The sequence below is a fragment of the Pleurodeles waltl genome, chromosome 3_1 (assembly GCF_031143425.1).
Source record: "Pleurodeles waltl isolate 20211129_DDA chromosome 3_1, aPleWal1.hap1.20221129, whole genome shotgun sequence".
Taxonomy (NCBI): Eukaryota; Metazoa; Chordata; class Amphibia; order Caudata; family Salamandridae; genus Pleurodeles; species Pleurodeles waltl.
Window position 1 is genome coordinate 761,395,486 of NC_090440.1, and position 18,084 is coordinate 761,413,569.

Genomic DNA, 18,084 nt, shown 5'->3' on the forward strand with positions numbered 1-18,084 from the left:
GAAATTCTTCAGAAAAGGGTAAATTCTTCTGAAAAGGATGCTATAAAATGTACGATTTAGAAGCATATTTGTTAAATCTGTTTTAGGATAGGAACCTCTTCCACCCACTAAACCACACTAGGATGGAAAGATGACTGCTTTACTCATTCTGTGTCATATGTGGCAGGAATGTGTGCCCCCAATTATGTGACAGTTAACCACCTACCGATAATGCGTGGGGCTATTGCTTCTCCCTTTTGAGACATCAATCAATAGCACAGGATTATAGGTTTTTAAACACTGCCTGTTTACATTTCTAACACACTGGAAAGTACAGGATGGATAGCTATTCATCTGTCAAAACTGCATCTCTAGAAGGGAGGTTCAACTTCGCTCTTGCTTTGCTACGAAATCCTACAAAATCACCAACTACTGCATTATTCAAAATATAACCATACGCAAAAAAGATTTTGAATTTCAAAAGTGAGTTATCTGGAGAATAAATAAAGTTGGCCGCAATGAATCCACAAGAAGTGCTTCAACGAAGGGTTAGCACACTTAAAACACAAGTTACCAGTATGATACAAAGTTTCCAAATAGAGAAAGTCCAAGTGTCCAAACCAGTAGAAAAGTAATCTTAAAGAACAGAGCATTCACCTTCACTCAAATCTTTCACCCGAGAAGCTGCATCATTTGAGCAAAATCATACTGCTTGCAGATTGACCTTTGTTTTCGATTTTATCAATGACTTCATGATGAGTCATTTAAAATTTCCATTCAGCATTCTTTAAAGGCAATCTAAGGCTCCTGAACTTTAAATATGGCAATTGGTTAACAAGTACCCAAAAATATTATTAAAATCTAAATTCATCCCTACTTTTAAAACATCAGTAATCACAGTAGTCAGACTGGTTAAGTTGCAAACAAGCCCTCAGGGGTTGAAAACTGCATCACCGGGTTGCAGATGCTACCGCCTAGTTGCTCCTCAAAGAAATGGGTGATGAGTATCAAATACTTTCTCTAGCTTCTGTGTGGTTAGACGGAGGTTGTGGGCCATAAATGTATGCAGTTACCAGAGAAAAAAAAGAGATGATGATTCTTTAAAAACAATTGGTACAAGTCTAAGAACTCGGCAATTGAGCTCTACACACTATGCAGCAATGAGCTAACATTATCAATTGTGTTAAGTTTTATCAAAGAAGCAGTAGTTCAGTGGGCGCAGCTTGTGAATATAGTTCACTTGGGTAGGAGCGGTTCAAAAACAATCATAAAAGTAAGTGCTTTACATTGCCTCATTGAACTTCTTCCTTGACAGGTACGTTCGTGTTAAACACGTGGCAAGTGCAATAATCACCATTATATTTGTATTTAATGTGTCAGTGGTTGCGTAGTTTTCCTTCCATCTACATTTCCCCCGACTTCCAATATTTGTGATTTTTCCGTGCTTAGCTGACAGCCGTTACATTCTACATGCACTGCTAGAGTGAATAGAACCATGATTGAGCAATCTGTGAAGGACAAACCTTCTCGTATCACTGGCACGTGACGTGTTTCTTATCATCCGTTGTAGTTTCAAAAAATTTCCTTGTGTTACGAAATAGTAGTTGTTATGAAATGGTTGGGCATGAAGGACATCATCTTCCTATGCTTACCTCTTTGTCTATCAACGGTAGGGGATATTTGACATTTGCATCCAATAACGTGACAGGGGCTTTCTTGGGCCTTGAACCCACAGCTTTAAACAGCACCAATACAACTGTTGCTGCAACCACAGTCATTGCGAATATTATGGTGGAATCCTACAGAAAGAAAACAGAGAAATGTTTATCGCTGTGGCCACAATAACACACAAAGCAACTAGTAGCAGGATCATGTGTTTCAAATAAAAAGATCGAACCAAGGTTGAAGTTGCCTGTACTTATAGACAGTTCCCTGAAATGTCACTTCTTTTTAAAAAGCTCCCAATAGTCCTTGGTGGTAAGACAAAGACTGAACAGTGAGTAGCTAGGAATGGGCAGTGGGTTGGCAGGCAAGGATATTTGTCCTCCCCAAAGTAATCAATAGGTTTTATAAGTTATAAAATGCCGAATATACTGGCCATCATTATAATGGTAATACTAACTTGTTTCTTCAGCCTCTAGACAGTAAAAGACTGACTATACGCCAACAGGGTTCAAATCTGTGACTTGCAGAGTGCACAGAGAGCTCAGTACCCATAACCTAACTGTTGGTAAGTGTTGGACCTGGCTTTTTGACAGGGACATCCCCAAACTTTTTGCCTCCTTCCTCCTATTTTTTCTGACCTGTTGTTGTTGGCTTATGACCTCTGAGCACTTTACCACTGCTAACCAGTGCTAAAGTGCATATGCTCTCTGTGTAAATTGTACTATTGATTGGTTTATCCATGATTGACTATTTAATTTACCTGTAAGTCCCTAGTAGAGTGCACTACATGTGCCTAGGGCATGTAGATTAAATGCTACTAGTGGGCCTGCAGCACTGGTTGTGCCACCCACCTCAGTAGCCCCTTAACCTTGTCTCAGGCCTGCCATTGCAACGCCTGTGTGTGCAGTTTCACTGCCACTTCGACTTGGCATTTAAAAGTACTTGCCAAGCCTAGAACTCCCCTTTTTCTACATATAAGTCATCCCTAATGTGTGCCCTAGGTAACCCCTAGAGCAGGGTGCTGTGTAGGTAAAAGGCAGGACATGGACCTGTGTAGTTATATGTCCTGGTAGTGTAAAACTCCTAAATTCATTTTTACACTACTGTGAGGCCTGCTCCCTTCATAGGCTAACATTGGGGCTGCCCTCATACACTGTTGAAGTGGCAGCTGCTGATCTGAAAGGAGCAGGAAGGTCATATTTAGTATGGCCAGAATGGTAATATAAAATCCTGCTGACTGGTGAAGTCGGATTTAATATTACTATTCTAGAAATGCCACTTTTAGAAAGTGAGCATTTCTTTGCAATAAAAACTTGTTGTGCCCTTCAATCCACGTCTGGCTAGTTTTAGTTGACAGCTCCTTGTGCATTCACTCAGACACACCCCAAACACAGGGTACTCAGCCTCACTTGCATACATCTGCATTTTGAATGGGTCCTCCTGGGCTGGGAGGGTGGAGGGCCTGCCCTCACACAAAGGACTGCCACACCCCCTACTGGGACTCTGGCAGACAGGATTGAACTGAAAGGGGGCTTGGTGCATTTCTTAGACACTCTTTGAAGTCACCCCCACTTCAAAGGCACAACTTAGTATAAAACAGGGCCTCTGCCCTACCTCATCAGACACTTGCTGGAGAAGAAACCTGAACCAGAAACTACATCCTGCCAAGAAGAACTGCCTGGCTGCTCAAAGGACTCACCTGTCTGCTTTCTCCAAAGGACTGCTGTCTTGCTGTTGCCCTGCTGCCTTGCTGAACTCTTGTCTGGCTGTGAAAGTGCTCTCCAAGGGCTTGGATAGAGCTTGCCTCCTGTTCCTTGAAGTCTCAGGACCAAAAAGACTTCTTCCTTTCACGTGGACGCTCCGTGCGCCGAAAATTTCGACGCACAGCTTGTTTCGCGGCGAGAAAAACGCCGCACACCGACGCTGATCAACGCGACGCCCTCGGGACGATCGAGACTTCGACGCACAACCTCGCAAGGACAAAGCCGCCCGACTTCCAAGGAGAAATCGACGCGACGCCTACCGTGAGTGCGAAACTTTGACGCACGGCCTCGCAAGGACAACGCCGCCCGACTTCCAAGGAGAAATCGACGCGACGCCTGCCGTGAGACCAAAATTTCGACGCACGGCCTCGCAAGGACAACGCCGCCCGACTTCCAAGGAGAAATCGACGCGACGCCTACCGTGAGATCGAAACTTCGATGCGCAGCCCCGCAGAACGACGCGCAGCCGGAAAATAAGCAGGAGAATCCACGCACAGACCCGGGACATCTGGTAATCCCCGCGATCCACAAAAAGAGACTGTGTCCGCGCAGGAAAACGACGCCCGACTTCCCCGCGTGGAAAAGAACGACGCAAGTCTGTGTGTGCTGAGGAGAAATCGACGCACACACCCCTTTTTCCACGCATCTCTTCTCCTGTGGCCCTCTGAGGAGATTTCCCACCAGACACCAGGTACTCTGTGCTTGAAAGACACTTTATTGCTTTTTAAAAGACTTAAAGACACTTAATATCACTTTTCAGTGATATCTTTACAAATTCGTATTGCAACTTTGATCGTTTTGACCTACAAGTACCCAGATAAATATTCTATATTTTTCTAAACACTGTGTGGTGTATTTTTGTGGTGTTATACTATGGTGTTGTATGATTTATTGCACAAATGCTTTACACATTGCCTCCTAAGTTAAGCCTGACTGCTCGTGCCAAGCTACCGGAGGGTGAGCACAGGCTGATTTTGGATTGTGTGTGACTTACCCTGACTAGAGTGAGGGTTCTTGCTTGGACAGAGGGCAACCTAACTGCCAACCAAAAACCCCATTTCTAACAGTAAGATACACAGTTTGGGCCTGATTTAGATTTCGGCAGAGGGGTTACTCTGTCACAACGGTGATGGATATCCCGTCAGCCGACATCAAAATACCGTTGTTTCCTATGGTATTTAGATTTCGGTGTTAGGGCTATCTATCCCCTCTGCCGAAATCTAAATCAGGACCTTTGACTTCTTCTAAGACAATTGTATGGAATCGGACAGATAAGCAATGGACCAGTAGTCACAGTCCTTGTGTGAGCTACATGAGTTCCCAAAATGTGCAAATATACAGACCAACAAAGATAAACAGGTTTAGTAGGGTCAACTTTGCTCAGCCTACAACAATTCTCTTTAATCTTGAACCAGCTGCCTGTCCTCTTATCAATTCTCTCCTGACCACTCCTGCTTATCAATTTTGCCTTTGACCATCTTCTTCCTTATAACAGAGGTCATAACAGTTCTGTGCCCCTGTCCCTAAACCTTCTCTCCCCCACCAGTAATTGCCTCTCCAGTAACAATACTGCCACGGACTATCCTCCATTGGCTACTCCCTCCAGCTCCTACTGTGGCAAACAATTACCAAGAATAAACCCCGGGAGCCCTGTCCCATGAAAATTGTTTTATGATGCAGTATGGCTAGGATATCACATACCAAATTGACTCCTCCCCTCAGTGCAACTTGAACAGAAATGTGGCAGCAGGTGGTCCAGAAACAGAAACACCTGAACAGCAATCCCGGGGTTTAGAGACATGGCAAAACAGGCTGTCGATACCCCAACACATTAACCTTGACGGGCTCACACCCTCTCTCACCTTCCTCTGCTGACCTATTAACTAGCTTAATGAGCTCACTAAAATGCATACTGAGCCAAATTTCATAAAAATAGCTTCCTGATCCATGTCGTTTCCAGACAACATAATAGGATCAGCAGTGTCAGTTTTCTCCTGCCTTTGAGAGGCACTTTCACTTCGTTTGCGAGCCCAAACACCAGTATGGTTATGTGCCACTTTTACTGAGCTTCTGCTCTTGGGTGCCACCTGCTTACTGCAAGACGACACTGCAGTCAGTATTGTGGGGGATACCTTGTCCCTCTCCACAGTCTTCCCTTTCACCTGCTGCTCTGCATCTTCTCAGGAACTGCTGCATGTACAACTGAACCACAAAGTGCTATGCACTGGCGCAAATCTCTGTGGGCCACAGTGTCAGAAGTCGCCATCCGATGTGCCACTCACAGTGGCCTTGCCCGAATGACCAGCAAGTCCACCCCTGGTAAGTCCCTCCCACAGACCTCCACCTGAGCAGGACTAACTCCACCTTTCTCCGACACAGCCTTGTTACCTAAACACTGTTACATAAACCTGCTCAGATGCACTCTAATACCTCTGACTATCCTCCCAGAATCACGATAGCAGCCCTCAGGGGCAAGGCAAAGGAGGCCGTTCCTATCCACAACTGACCTTGAACCCTTCCCTACCACTCCATTCTGGACTATCAACTACTAGCCCCTTGTAAACTGCACCGCCGGCTCGCAAACCACCGGTGAAGATGCCGAGTTGAGTGCTCTACCCCCTAGGCACCACAAACTCAGTAGTGAGATAGTGTTTAGTTTTTAGAGATATGACACAAGATTGCCAAGGATTTGTTTATCTTTTTTGAGAGGTGAATGTGGAGTTGTACCAAGACATGTTGTTTGTTCTGAAAGGCTGTGATGTAGAAAGAGTAGTTCTGTGCTCTCAGTGCAGGCTCCTAAACTCCCACTGCTTGCACCTGGTGAATTACCAATGAGGAATGGCTTGTGCCATCGTTGACGAGACAGAGCTACTACTGGTGGGCAGGACTTCACGTATTTCTCATTTTCAGGCTTTCCTGATGAAATCCCCTTCTTTTATGTAGATACAGTGAGGACACTGACTGATTGGATGGTCCTCACATGAGGGCTGCCCTCACTGCAGTGCATGATAGCTCATCATGCTGTTGCTTGCATGGCAAGGCAACCCCGGAAATACCTAATTAAAATCCATATTCAGGAGTCAGACAGATGTGGTAAAGGTCATAGCTTTTTGTAGAAGTGGGCTGCAGGTACGTGTCTGTGGGAACGTGTACAAAGCTTCTGCGACTGGTTATGATGGGCCACACACAGCTCTTTTGAGCCTGGGAGAGCCCATCAAACCAATGCGTAAACTTGCTGTATGGAATATGAAGGGCGGTCCTCTGCCAGGGTCTCTGTTGATCTGGATGGCATCCTGTTGAGAAATAAATGACCTCCACAGTCTGTGCCATACTGTTTGACTGAAATGGTGTTTGGTTCTTTCTTTCTTTGTTTCTTTTTAAACGTAATACTACACACATTTTCTGTGAGGACTACCCTGCTGGTTTAGTTTTTTGGGAGGGGGCTCATGACAGTTTAAGGGTAGGGTTTGGCAGGGTTTGTTATTGTATTAGTAAGCATGTGCGTATATTGCTATTGATAATTGCTCAAGCACCAGCCCTTAAAGGCGACATATTCCACTTAAATGGAATGGGTAGAAGTTATGTTGTTCCTGAATTCTTATACTGGGGTGTTTGATGGTAAGTTGTATTTTCTAGTTGAAATGTAACTTACCACATGCTTCAAGGTATAGTATTTTACTTCCTATTCAAAGCCTCACTGTGGCCACTGCAGCACAAGACACCTTTCGTATTACGGAGATATACAAGGGGGTGAGTTAATAATTTGCACTTCGGGCCTGCGGTCACTCGACATTGCGTTCTGTCTGGCTCTATTGCATTCCCTGGTCAAAGGTCAGCAGTGATAATCTTGCAGACCTGAGGCTCTCCAGAGACCTTGAACGGAGTACATCCATGACATTATCAAATGTGCGAGGTCTGACCTAGCCTATGACAAATCACTGCCTGATAATATTTGCAATGTTTGAAAAAGAATTATATTGACAAAATTGATCTAAGTCTAAAGTATATTTGGCACTTTCATGGATTGAGGAACTAGTGAGTACTTTTTAAGAAAAATATTTGTAATTACCAGTTCACTGCAAAAATCTAAATACATGATTGAATAAGTCAACTTCTGTCTCAATGATTCCCAAGGGGGTGCTACTAGGTAGCCCTAAATAAAAAGAACAGGAGAAATATATTTAAATAGCAAAAATGCAAGTATAATTAATATTAGTATATTAATTCAATGATCATCACAAGCATTATAACATTTTGATATAGTTCTTCATTTCAAAGGGTGCTTCTAATCAATAAAAGTAGGGCGCAATAACGCTCCAAAGTGAAAAGCACTTTAAAGCTCTGCTAGAACCAGAGCGCAGGCACAGCCAAAGCCAAGTCACCAAGGAAAGCAAAAGAAAGAGGAATTACGAATAACAAATACGTGTTCTGAAAAGTAAAAGTATGCACCCAGGGAATAGAATTAGCTACAGCTTGAGAGGCTTCAGGCGCCCTTATTAAGCACCCAAATATTGAAAGTGTGATACAGGACAAAAGGGACCACGATTTCTTGAGGGTGTCATTGCTATCAGGGGAGCAACAATGGTGAAGGAGTGAAAACACTCTATTGTGTACTCCATGGAAGAACGTGCTGACAGGTGCCGATCACTCCAGCTGATTCAGTGGGACCAGTGGAAAATTCAAATAAAGAACCCAAACCCCTTTCAAAAACACCCACATTTGCTCATTCTAGTGGCAAAGAATTCCAATGTGTAGTAAAACGGTGGTTCTTTTGAGACGGAGAGGATAGGACAACGAAGATGTGAAGTGGACAGCTGATCTTGCAGATTAAGTCAGAAATTACTTCTGGATTTCGAAATAGATATGTTGATAAGAAGTAGCTGGACACTCCAAACCAGGCCATCTAATGTGATAATTCACAGAAACCCTATGCGAGGAACAATGTCTAAAGGCATGATCACATCTCTTTTAAATCTAAGATTGACGTATTTTTCAGTCCAAAAGGGTGGCAGGACGGCATGCACACCATTACACTATTTAACGAATGACTTGGCTACACCTGCAATAAAGCATCAATTGATGTTAAAATCAGTTTCAGTTGTACTGTGTTAGCGAGTCTGACTTACAAAGGGACGCGAATAGGTCGACAAAGCTTTTGACTCGCAACAATAGCTCCAGTACATAATCGATAACCAATACACAATAGTCAATAATCAGCAACAATCAATAACAGTAATAATCAATGGAGTCATTAATTGTCAAGCACCATGATCTTTCAGTCATGAATAACCACACCTTTTAGTAAAGTTAGAATATGTATTTCACTATATTAAGAATGCTAAGGTCATGTAGATTAATCTCAAAATCAAATAAAACACATACAGAAACAATACTGGCTGTCCAAAGCGGCGGAAGAAACGTAATCTAATCAAAGCTTGAACTACAACATATTCTAGAGTTACAGTGCAAATTAATAACAAAGTCAACTGCTTCAAAGTAATTACTTACATTCAAATTCAGCAGAGAAATTCATCAAGCATTATTCCCTATTAGCATAATTTCATTTCCTGTCAGATGCAATGGCTGCCATTTTGTGCTCTGCTCATGTTTACTTTTTCTTTTTTTTATTACTACTGCGCTTGACGTAACGCAGTGACCTTATACTTATGTGCTGTTGTGAACCAGACATCTACTCAGGTACTGTTTTATTTTGGCGATATTTTCAGCTATTGGGTGGCCTTTCTAAGCCCATTCTTCATCCTGCAAATGAGGCGGTGAGCTCCTGTAAGACGTTTGTGATTGATAATCCTTTCATGCAATGCTTGCATCTCGTTTCTTTCAACTTCATCAATATTAAGAGTGGTTGTACTTCATACTGAAGCAGTGAATGAGCCTATATACATTGTCAGTCAAATAATAAGCCACTAAATGTGTTTTAATAGGAAGTGACTCTTTCTTCCTACACACTTACATTGCGATCTACAAGTACCTCATCTATTTTCCTTTGTGTGGCCATGCATAGATTCTCTCAAATACTTTCCTCTACTGTACTAATCATTTCCCCGGCCCAGATTCTATTGTTTCACCATATACTTTCAAAGAAATGTTCACATTAATATTATTACATAGTATGTGGGCAGGACCAGGCATCTTCAAAAGGTTTAGGAGCGTTTCCTGCAATCCATCACAATGGCCAGTGATCCCATCATTTCTTCAAAGCCTTCTTCTTCTGGAGCGAAATCTAAAAGGGCCAAAAACGACCCCCCCATAACCCATCATGTCGTCTCACAATCCTGCTCTGGATACCTTACTGGATGAACCTTTTATGTCTGCAACCAATTAAACATTACAACAAATTGAGGATTGTTGGATTACTATGGAAAGTAAGATGCTTGAGATGGAGAAAAGAGTTAGTGATCTTCAAGATGAGGTTCTTAAGATTTCTATTCTTGAACAAGAAATTCAAAAACTTAAAATCCACACTCAGGATCTTGAAAATAGAAACAGAAGGAATAATCTTCGCCTGTACGGTCTACCTGAAAATCTTGAAGGCCATGATCTTCTTGCTTTTTAAAAAAAACTTCTTATCAGACTTGCGTGGTATCCAGGATTCTCCATCTTTGAATATTCAATGAGCACACCGTCTTGGAAGCTTTCAACCTCACTCATCTAAACCAAGAGGCATCATAATGCTGTTTCTGGAATTCACTGACCTCTTGCGTGTTTTGAAAGCTGCTAAAGAAAAATGTTGTCTTATCTGGTCTCGGCATAACATTTTAATTTCTCAAGATTTATTGAATGCAACAAATGCCAGAAGGAAAGAATTTCTTACTCTCTGACCTCAAATGAGACAATTAAATTTATGTTACGGTATTCTACACCCCTGAACATGTAAAATTACTTACAAGGGCACTTCAAGATCTTTCGATGATCCTGCAAAACTGAAGTCATTGCTTTAAAGTATTTCATCACGTACTTTAAATGCCAATACCTTATGGTATTATTATCTTATGTTGCACATATATTTTACCAGTTGTTCCTTATTACTATAATGGCTTTCTTCTATAAATTTTTTTTATTTTTCTCTCTCTGCTGTTTCTCTTGTTCAGGTGCCGACACGTCTCATGTCCATTTTTTATATTCTTTTCCTCAGGTCTGGATCTTTATCCTTGATCTGTTCTTTCTATCTGTGTTTGATCCCTCCTTTTCAATCCCTCTTTTTTCTTCATGTATTTATATAAACTTTTTTATTCTATTTTTTTCTATGTGTCCATATCAAAATTATAGTGTCTATATGTTTTCTTTTTATCATAAACAGTGTCTTTCGTTTTAGTCTCTGTTTTTTTTGCAGCTCTTCATCCATATTGCAGTCCCACTTATACCCTTACATCCCAGTATGTTTAATGTTGTCTCGTGGAATGTTCGTGGTCTAGGACATCCAATTAAGCGACACAAGGCACTATTCAACCCTCATGTTATCTTTTTACAAGAAACCCACTGTAAAAATTGTTTTTTCTCCTGCCATTAATCGTAAGGGTGGTGTTGCTATCCTATTCCATAAATCTCTAAATGTACAGATTGTATCAACTCAGTGTGATAGTGATGGACGATGGCTACTGGTCAATATTATTATTTTTAATAAACAAATATCTCGCATAAATATCTATGGCCCGGTCAAATCTGATCCTGCATTTTGGACCTCTATTTAAAGACAATTGGCTAATATTGATAATCACAACATCATTATCGCTGGGGATTTTAACCAATGGCTTGATCCTTTTACTGATAGGAAATCCAAATGTAAATTTAACCCTGATAAATCCCACAAAGCATTTCATCGGCCATTGCCTCTCGTCCATTATTTGATGTCTGGAGAATTTGTAACCCTGATGCTTCTGAATTTACGTTTTACTCTAATGTTCACCATACCATGTCAAGGACTGATTATATTTTAGTTACTAAATCCTTATTACCTTCCATTCAACCCTCAGAAATTGGTTCAATTTTTATTTCTGATCTCGCACCTATTTTATCATTTCTTGATTTATCTTTAAAGATTAAAAAATCTGGAGGTTTGATAATTCTCTTTTATTTGACACAAATTTCATTACAGAAGCCAAAGCTTTTATCTCAGAACTTTTTTCATTTAATCAGCCTAAAAATACCCCTATTTCAAGTAATTGGAATGCTTTTAAAGTATCTTTCCCTGCTTTTACCAGTGCTTTTTCTGCCAAGCGGAAAAAAAATATAAATTCCCAATATCCTACATTACTTCAACAAATTAAAGTACTCGAACATTCTTATTATACTTCTAAATCCTCATCTACTTTACATGAATTGATTGCGGCCAAATCTTCCCTTAATAAACTTGCCACTATTAATGCTGCTTAAAGTAAAATAGAATTATCATGGTGGCCAAAACGAAGCTGGTAAAATGCTAGCTAATTATTTAAAGATCAAATCTGAACGCAAAAACATTGGACCAGTCCATAATGAACTCACAAATACAATGGCATTCTCTGATTCTGACATTTTCAATATTTTTCAAAACTACTGTAAATCCTTTAAGACACCAATCCCTCTGAACATGACATTAAAAAGTTTTTAGTGACCTTCCCAAACCTCCTTCTACATCTGATCATTTTGACAATCTTGAAGCTGACATAACTCTCCAAGAAATTTTCAATACCATTAAATCCTTAAAAAATGCTAATGTCCGTGGCCCAGATGTTTTTTCTAATAAACTAATTTCCTCTTTTTCTCCAATGTTTGGTCTCAAACTCCTTGACCTTTTTAATTCCTTTATTTTTAATTCAAAATCTAGTGGCTCTTTTTTTGGATGCACTAATTGTGCTTATTCCTAAACCAGATAAAGATCATACCATTTACACCAATTATCGTCCCATTTCTTCAATTAATTACGGTTGCAAAACCTCGCTAAGATTTTAGCATCACACTTTGAAAATGTAATTCCCCATCTTGTAAAATCTGATCAATCTGGTTTTGGAAAAGGCAGGCTTACTGCTGATAACGCCAGATTATTTTCTAATATTTTGCAATCAGCTAAACAAATTTAAATTCCCTCTTACAGCCTAGTCTCTGGATGCCGAAAAGGCTTTTGACCGTATTAATTGGCATTTTATGTTTACTTCTCTTCAGAGGTTTGGTTTTGGCCCTCATTTTACTTCATTTATTAAACTATTACACTCTGATCCCCGTGCCAGCATTTTTCTTAATGGATGTTTCTCCCCATATTTCACTCTACACAGAGGTACCCGGCAAGGTTGCCCTCTCTCTCCTTTGCTTTTCATTCTCTGTTTAGAACCTTTTCTGGAGCGTATTCGCACAAATACGCTTATTTCTGGGTTCACCCATAATTCCCTTGAAATTAAATTATTGGCTTATGCTGATGATGTTGTAATATATGTGTCTAATCCTAATCCTCCATAGCACCCTTTTTAAATGAAATTAAACTATATTCTAGAATATCTGGCTATAAATGAAATTTCTCCAAAAAAGGTCTTACCTTTAAATTCTCTGTGCTGTCAATTCATATTCACTAATATTAATTTTACTTGGTGTCCCTCTAAAATTAAATATCTCAGTGTTTGGTTTTCTCCTGATATTTCTAATATAATCAGTCATAATTTTAATATTTTAAAAAGTAAAATAAAAAAAATTGCTCATCTCCTGGTCTCCTCTTCACTTGTCATGGTGGGGACTACTGGGTACCCTCAAAATGATGATTGTACCTCATGTTCTTTTTACACTTTCCATGATACCTTTTAAAATACCAAATTATTATTTTTCCCAGATCAACTCTATTTGTAATAAATTCCTATGGTATAATAAACACGCTCATATGGCTTTGTCCACGCTTAAACGTCCTAAGAATGAAGGTGGTGTTTGCTTTCCTAAATAGTAATAAATTATACCACTCTGCATTTTTAATCTGACAATTTTATGCCTTAATTGATACTTCTCATATTTTCCCTATCCCATGTTGGATTGTACTTGAAAGATTACTACTCAAAGATCTATCTTTCAAAGATGTGATTTTCATATCCAATTGTGCATACATTTCTAAATATCCAATTTTAAAGTATTCCCAACATTTACTGCATACAATATTTTCAGAAGGATCAGATATTCATTGTCAGTTTCTTTGCTCATCTATTTGGTACAATAAGTTCATTAAATTTAGTTGCAAATCATTTTATTTCAAACACTGGAAAGAAAAGGGTATTTTGTTCATTCATCAATTGATAAGTCATAATTCTGTTATACCTTTTACTCAACTGCAAACACAGTTCAATTTACCAAACTCTTTTCTTAAAGAATATAAGACTATGGGCCTGATTACAACTTTGGAGGAGGGTGTTAATCCGTCCCAAATGTGACGGATATCCTGTCCACCATATTACGAGTTCCATAGGATATAATGGACTCGTAATACTGCGGGTGGTATATCCGTCACATTTGGGACGGATTAACACCTTCCTCCAAAGTTGTAATCAGTCCCTATATATTCTGCTCTTCAATCTTTTTTAATTACCAATAATTTCCCGACATCTATTACACCAATTACACCTTCAACACAGCTATGTAACATTGGCCACGATTCTAACCTTAAAGGTGCATTCATTTATAAACTTTTATTATCCCCAAACATTTCACGCTCAAAAACCCTCAATGAACTACTTTGGGAAAAGGACCTCTGTATCACTTACTACCCAGCTGTGGGATAGATTTTGGCTAAAACTATTCAATACCTCCAGGGCTGCTCGTATTACACAGTCTTTATTTTTTATTTACAATAGAGCTGTTATGACTCCTGAATGTATTGCTAAATTTGATCAAAATTCCTCATCATTATGTTGGTCTTGTCCTATCGCTAATGTCACTTTAATTCATTTATTATATTATTGCCCATATGTCTTCACTTTTTGGAAATATATTTGTATTAAATGCACACACATATTCAAACACAATGTCCTATTATCTATTCAAAATGTTTTCTTGGGCACTATGTCTCCTGATTTTATGCATATTTCTCCTAAACCTAAGTTGTTTGACCTCTTCACTGCTATTACTTTTAAGGTTATGCTGGAAAGACACTTCCAAAATATCTGTTTCAACATTGTGGAAATGTATTTGTGATGAACAAAGAATATCCAGTGTATCTTCACTGACTACTTACTAAAAGATCAAATCTGACCTTTACTGGTTTCCTTTCACTACCTACATATCTTCCCCTTTCTCTACACTCTAATCTTTCCTCATTCTTTTTTTTCTCTCTTCTTTCTTGCTATTCCTCACTTTTCTTTTCTTTCCTTTTTTATATATAAAAATGTATGACATTAGTTTGCTTATTATTAATGTGTTGACTTTTTGGAGTTAAATATTCCTAATTACCTGTTTTAATGCTACACATTTTTATTATGTATTCTTGTATTTCTTCTAAATAAATAAGCATTTTATAATTCATTGTTGAATTTCCAATAAACAATATTTTACCCCCAAAAAAGGAATCCTTAAATAACATCAGATTAGCATCAGCATGTTGGGCTTCATGCAAAACAATTTAGTAACACAAATTTGGAAAACATCTAACTATGCCTGTATCAAAACAATACAGTGGGTACCTAGAAAGAAAAAGCAAATGTGCATAATAATCAACAGTCTAATTTATAATACCTATCCTCAAGTATGGATCAGCAAGCAGAGACAGTCTTCATCCTCAGGACATCAGTCTATCAGCAAAGCATCAGGATTCAGCATCAAAGTTCAGAAAACGCAAAGTCTTTAAGCATTAAAGTTAAGCACGTCTCTTGTCAAGATGCATAAGAAATATTGACCTTTTGGCCAGCAAGAAAATGGGCAATGATGGTTCTTCTCTCAGTGCAGTGTTGTTAGATTAAAACTAGTAAAACTACATCCCAGATCCCTGCTGGTCAGTTAATCGCATGTTCACAATAAAACTAAAACTCCAAATCTATGAATGCTACCATTACTCCTTTCACATGTCGTTGATTGGTTTGTCCTGCAATGTCCTCATCATCAGGCTTGCCAGGTAATAATACTGTTGCAGCTTCCACTCCAATCAGTATCCCCATTGTTGTTCTCCTGAGAAAGTCAGTCTCACATGAATTACACACAAAATGTTACATTAACAAGAACAGCATCTTCTAGCAGTTGGTTCTCATGAGAAAGCGTCCTTTGCGAGCACATTTAAACATGGCAAAATGAAATCAGAGTTTAACTCTCTAGGACAGCCATTTATTAAATGTTAGGAAATACAGCTTTGACATGAGCCCTGGCAAACTAGGCCAAAAGATTCGATAAGTTAAGGCCTACAATTAATAAAGCTAGAGCATAATGCATAACCCTTAATATGACATACTACTACATTAGTCAAACATATATATTCAACATTTCATAATATTAATTCACTAGTAAGTACACTTTGTGAACATTAGGGGCCACTCTTCGTAATCACATTTTCAAATGTGTGCATTATTGTCTACGTTATTATATTTTCTACACAAATCACTTATTCAGAATACATGAACACTCGTTAATAATTTTTATTAATACACCTGTGCTAGCAACTTTATTTACACAACATTTTGTAAAGGATGCTGGTATGAGAGTCCTCGAGAGCCTAGACCAAAGAGAGTCTTGAATGTATTTTTCTTAAGGTCAGATGATGAACATCCATTCCATTTGAAATGAGAAGTTAATTCTCCTGGAAGTTACTCCTCCCTAATGCCCAAGACATAGACATAAAACAATAGTGTGTCTTGATGCCAATTGTTTTTAACAGTCCCTGCCCAACTTCACCCTGTACATATAAAGGACCTTACTCTGACTCAACTCTTCTTGGTCGTCTCAGACGACCTTGGATCCTGCTAAGGGATCCAAGGACTGCTTGCTGTCTCCAGAATGTCCTTCATCGAGCTGACATATAAATAGCTTATTCCCCCCCACTTATTGCTGTTTTATTTGCACCTTTGATATCCACAACTTAGGAGTGATCATACCACGTTTTACCAAATTATCTGTGCATCTCATGGAGATGTTTCTGAGAAGCCTTGTTTGGCCATTACTTGGTCATCATTTTCCATTCCCTAGTAACAGTGTCTCTCAGAAGAAACAACTGTTTTATTCTGCCCTTGGTATAAAGCTACAGTTCCATAGGTAGATCAGAGTTAGTTTTGTAAAGCTTTGCTTCTCATTTTTATAAGGGTGATACCTCTTGAAATTCTCTATCTACTTTTTCTGATGAAGAGTTTTTTTCGTCTTGATTATTTTTTACACTCAAACACAAATACAAAGTATTTCCCTTCATCAGAAGTCTGTTTAGTGTTCAGATGAGAATATTCTAGTAAAACATAAACAATTAGCACAAATGGATCCAGTCTGCATTCTGTGAGGACAGGCACAGCCTTTTCAGGTGTAAGTGTCACATACTCCCTCCCCACTCTAGCCCAGGAAACTCATCAGGATATGCAGCCTACACCCCAGCTCCCTTTATGTCACTGTCTAGCGGGAATTCACAACATCCCTATTGTCAATCTGACCCAAATGTGGACTAAACAAACAGGCAGAGGCACAAAATGGTTAACCAAGAAAATACCCACTTTCTAAAAGTGGCATTTTCAAACGGACAATTCAAAAACCAACTCTACCAACAGATGTATTTTTAAATTGCGAGTTCAGAGACCCCAAATTCCAGATCTCTATCTGCTCCCAATGGGAAACTGCAATTAAAAGATATTTAAAGGCAGCCCTTTCAGGTGTGAGTGACCACTCCTCCCCTCCCTTCTAGCACAGATGGTTTATCAGAACATGCAGACTACACCCCAGCTCTCTTTGTGTCACTGTCTAGTGTGAGGTGCAACCAGCCCAACTGTCAAACTGGTCCCAGACAGGGACTCCACAAACAGGCAGAGTCACAGAAATGGTATAAGCAAGAAAATGCTCACTTTCTAAAAGCGGCATTTTCAAACACACAGGGGGTCATTATGACCCTGGCGGAAGGCGGAGAAGCGGCGGTAAGACCACCAACAGGCTGGCCGTCTTTTTTTTTGTATTATGACCATGGCGCCATGGTCATCCGCCACTTCTCCGTTCCGCCCGCCAGGGCAGAGATGACCGCCGGGCTGGAGACCTGGGTCTCCAGCCCGGCGGCCGTCACTATACCGCCGGCGGTATTTTGACCCGGCTTACCACCGTGGATTTCCTGCGGTTGGAACCACCATGAAATCCATGGCGGTAAGCACTATCAGTGGCAGGGAATTCCTTCCCTGGCACTGATAGGGGTCTTCCCCAGCCCCCACCCTGACTCCCTCCCCTACACCCCTCACCACCCCTGCCACCCCCCAAAAGGTGGCAGGGCCCCCCTCCCCACCCCGATCCCCAACATCACAGAAACTCACACACACACGCAGGCACCACCAACACACACACACACACCGACATACATGCCGACATCCACACACACAGTCAGACACGCACACCCACATACAAACATACACGCACACATCCATACAGACATACCCCCAGACATACACGCACTCATTCCCAAAACACGCAACACCCCCGCAAGCATACTCGCACTCACACACCCCCTCTACATACAAAGACGCACACCCCCATGCACCCCCCTCCCCTA

General features: G+C 40.2%; 1 protein-coding gene across 2 annotated transcripts in view; it reads right to left on the reverse strand.

The window, feature by feature from the left end:
* CYB5R2 (cytochrome b5 reductase 2) overlaps window positions 1-18,084 on the reverse strand; it is a 108,797-nt gene that overhangs the window by 72,634 nt on the left and 18,079 nt on the right. For both annotated transcript variants that reach the window (XM_069223555.1, XM_069223554.1), the window contains exon 2: window positions 1,632-1,778. In XM_069223555.1, coding sequence (XP_069079656.1) covers window positions 1,632-1,757 — 126 coding nt within the window. In that variant the 5' untranslated portion in view covers window positions 1,758-1,778. The remainder of the gene's footprint in view (window positions 1-1,631; window positions 1,779-18,084) is intronic.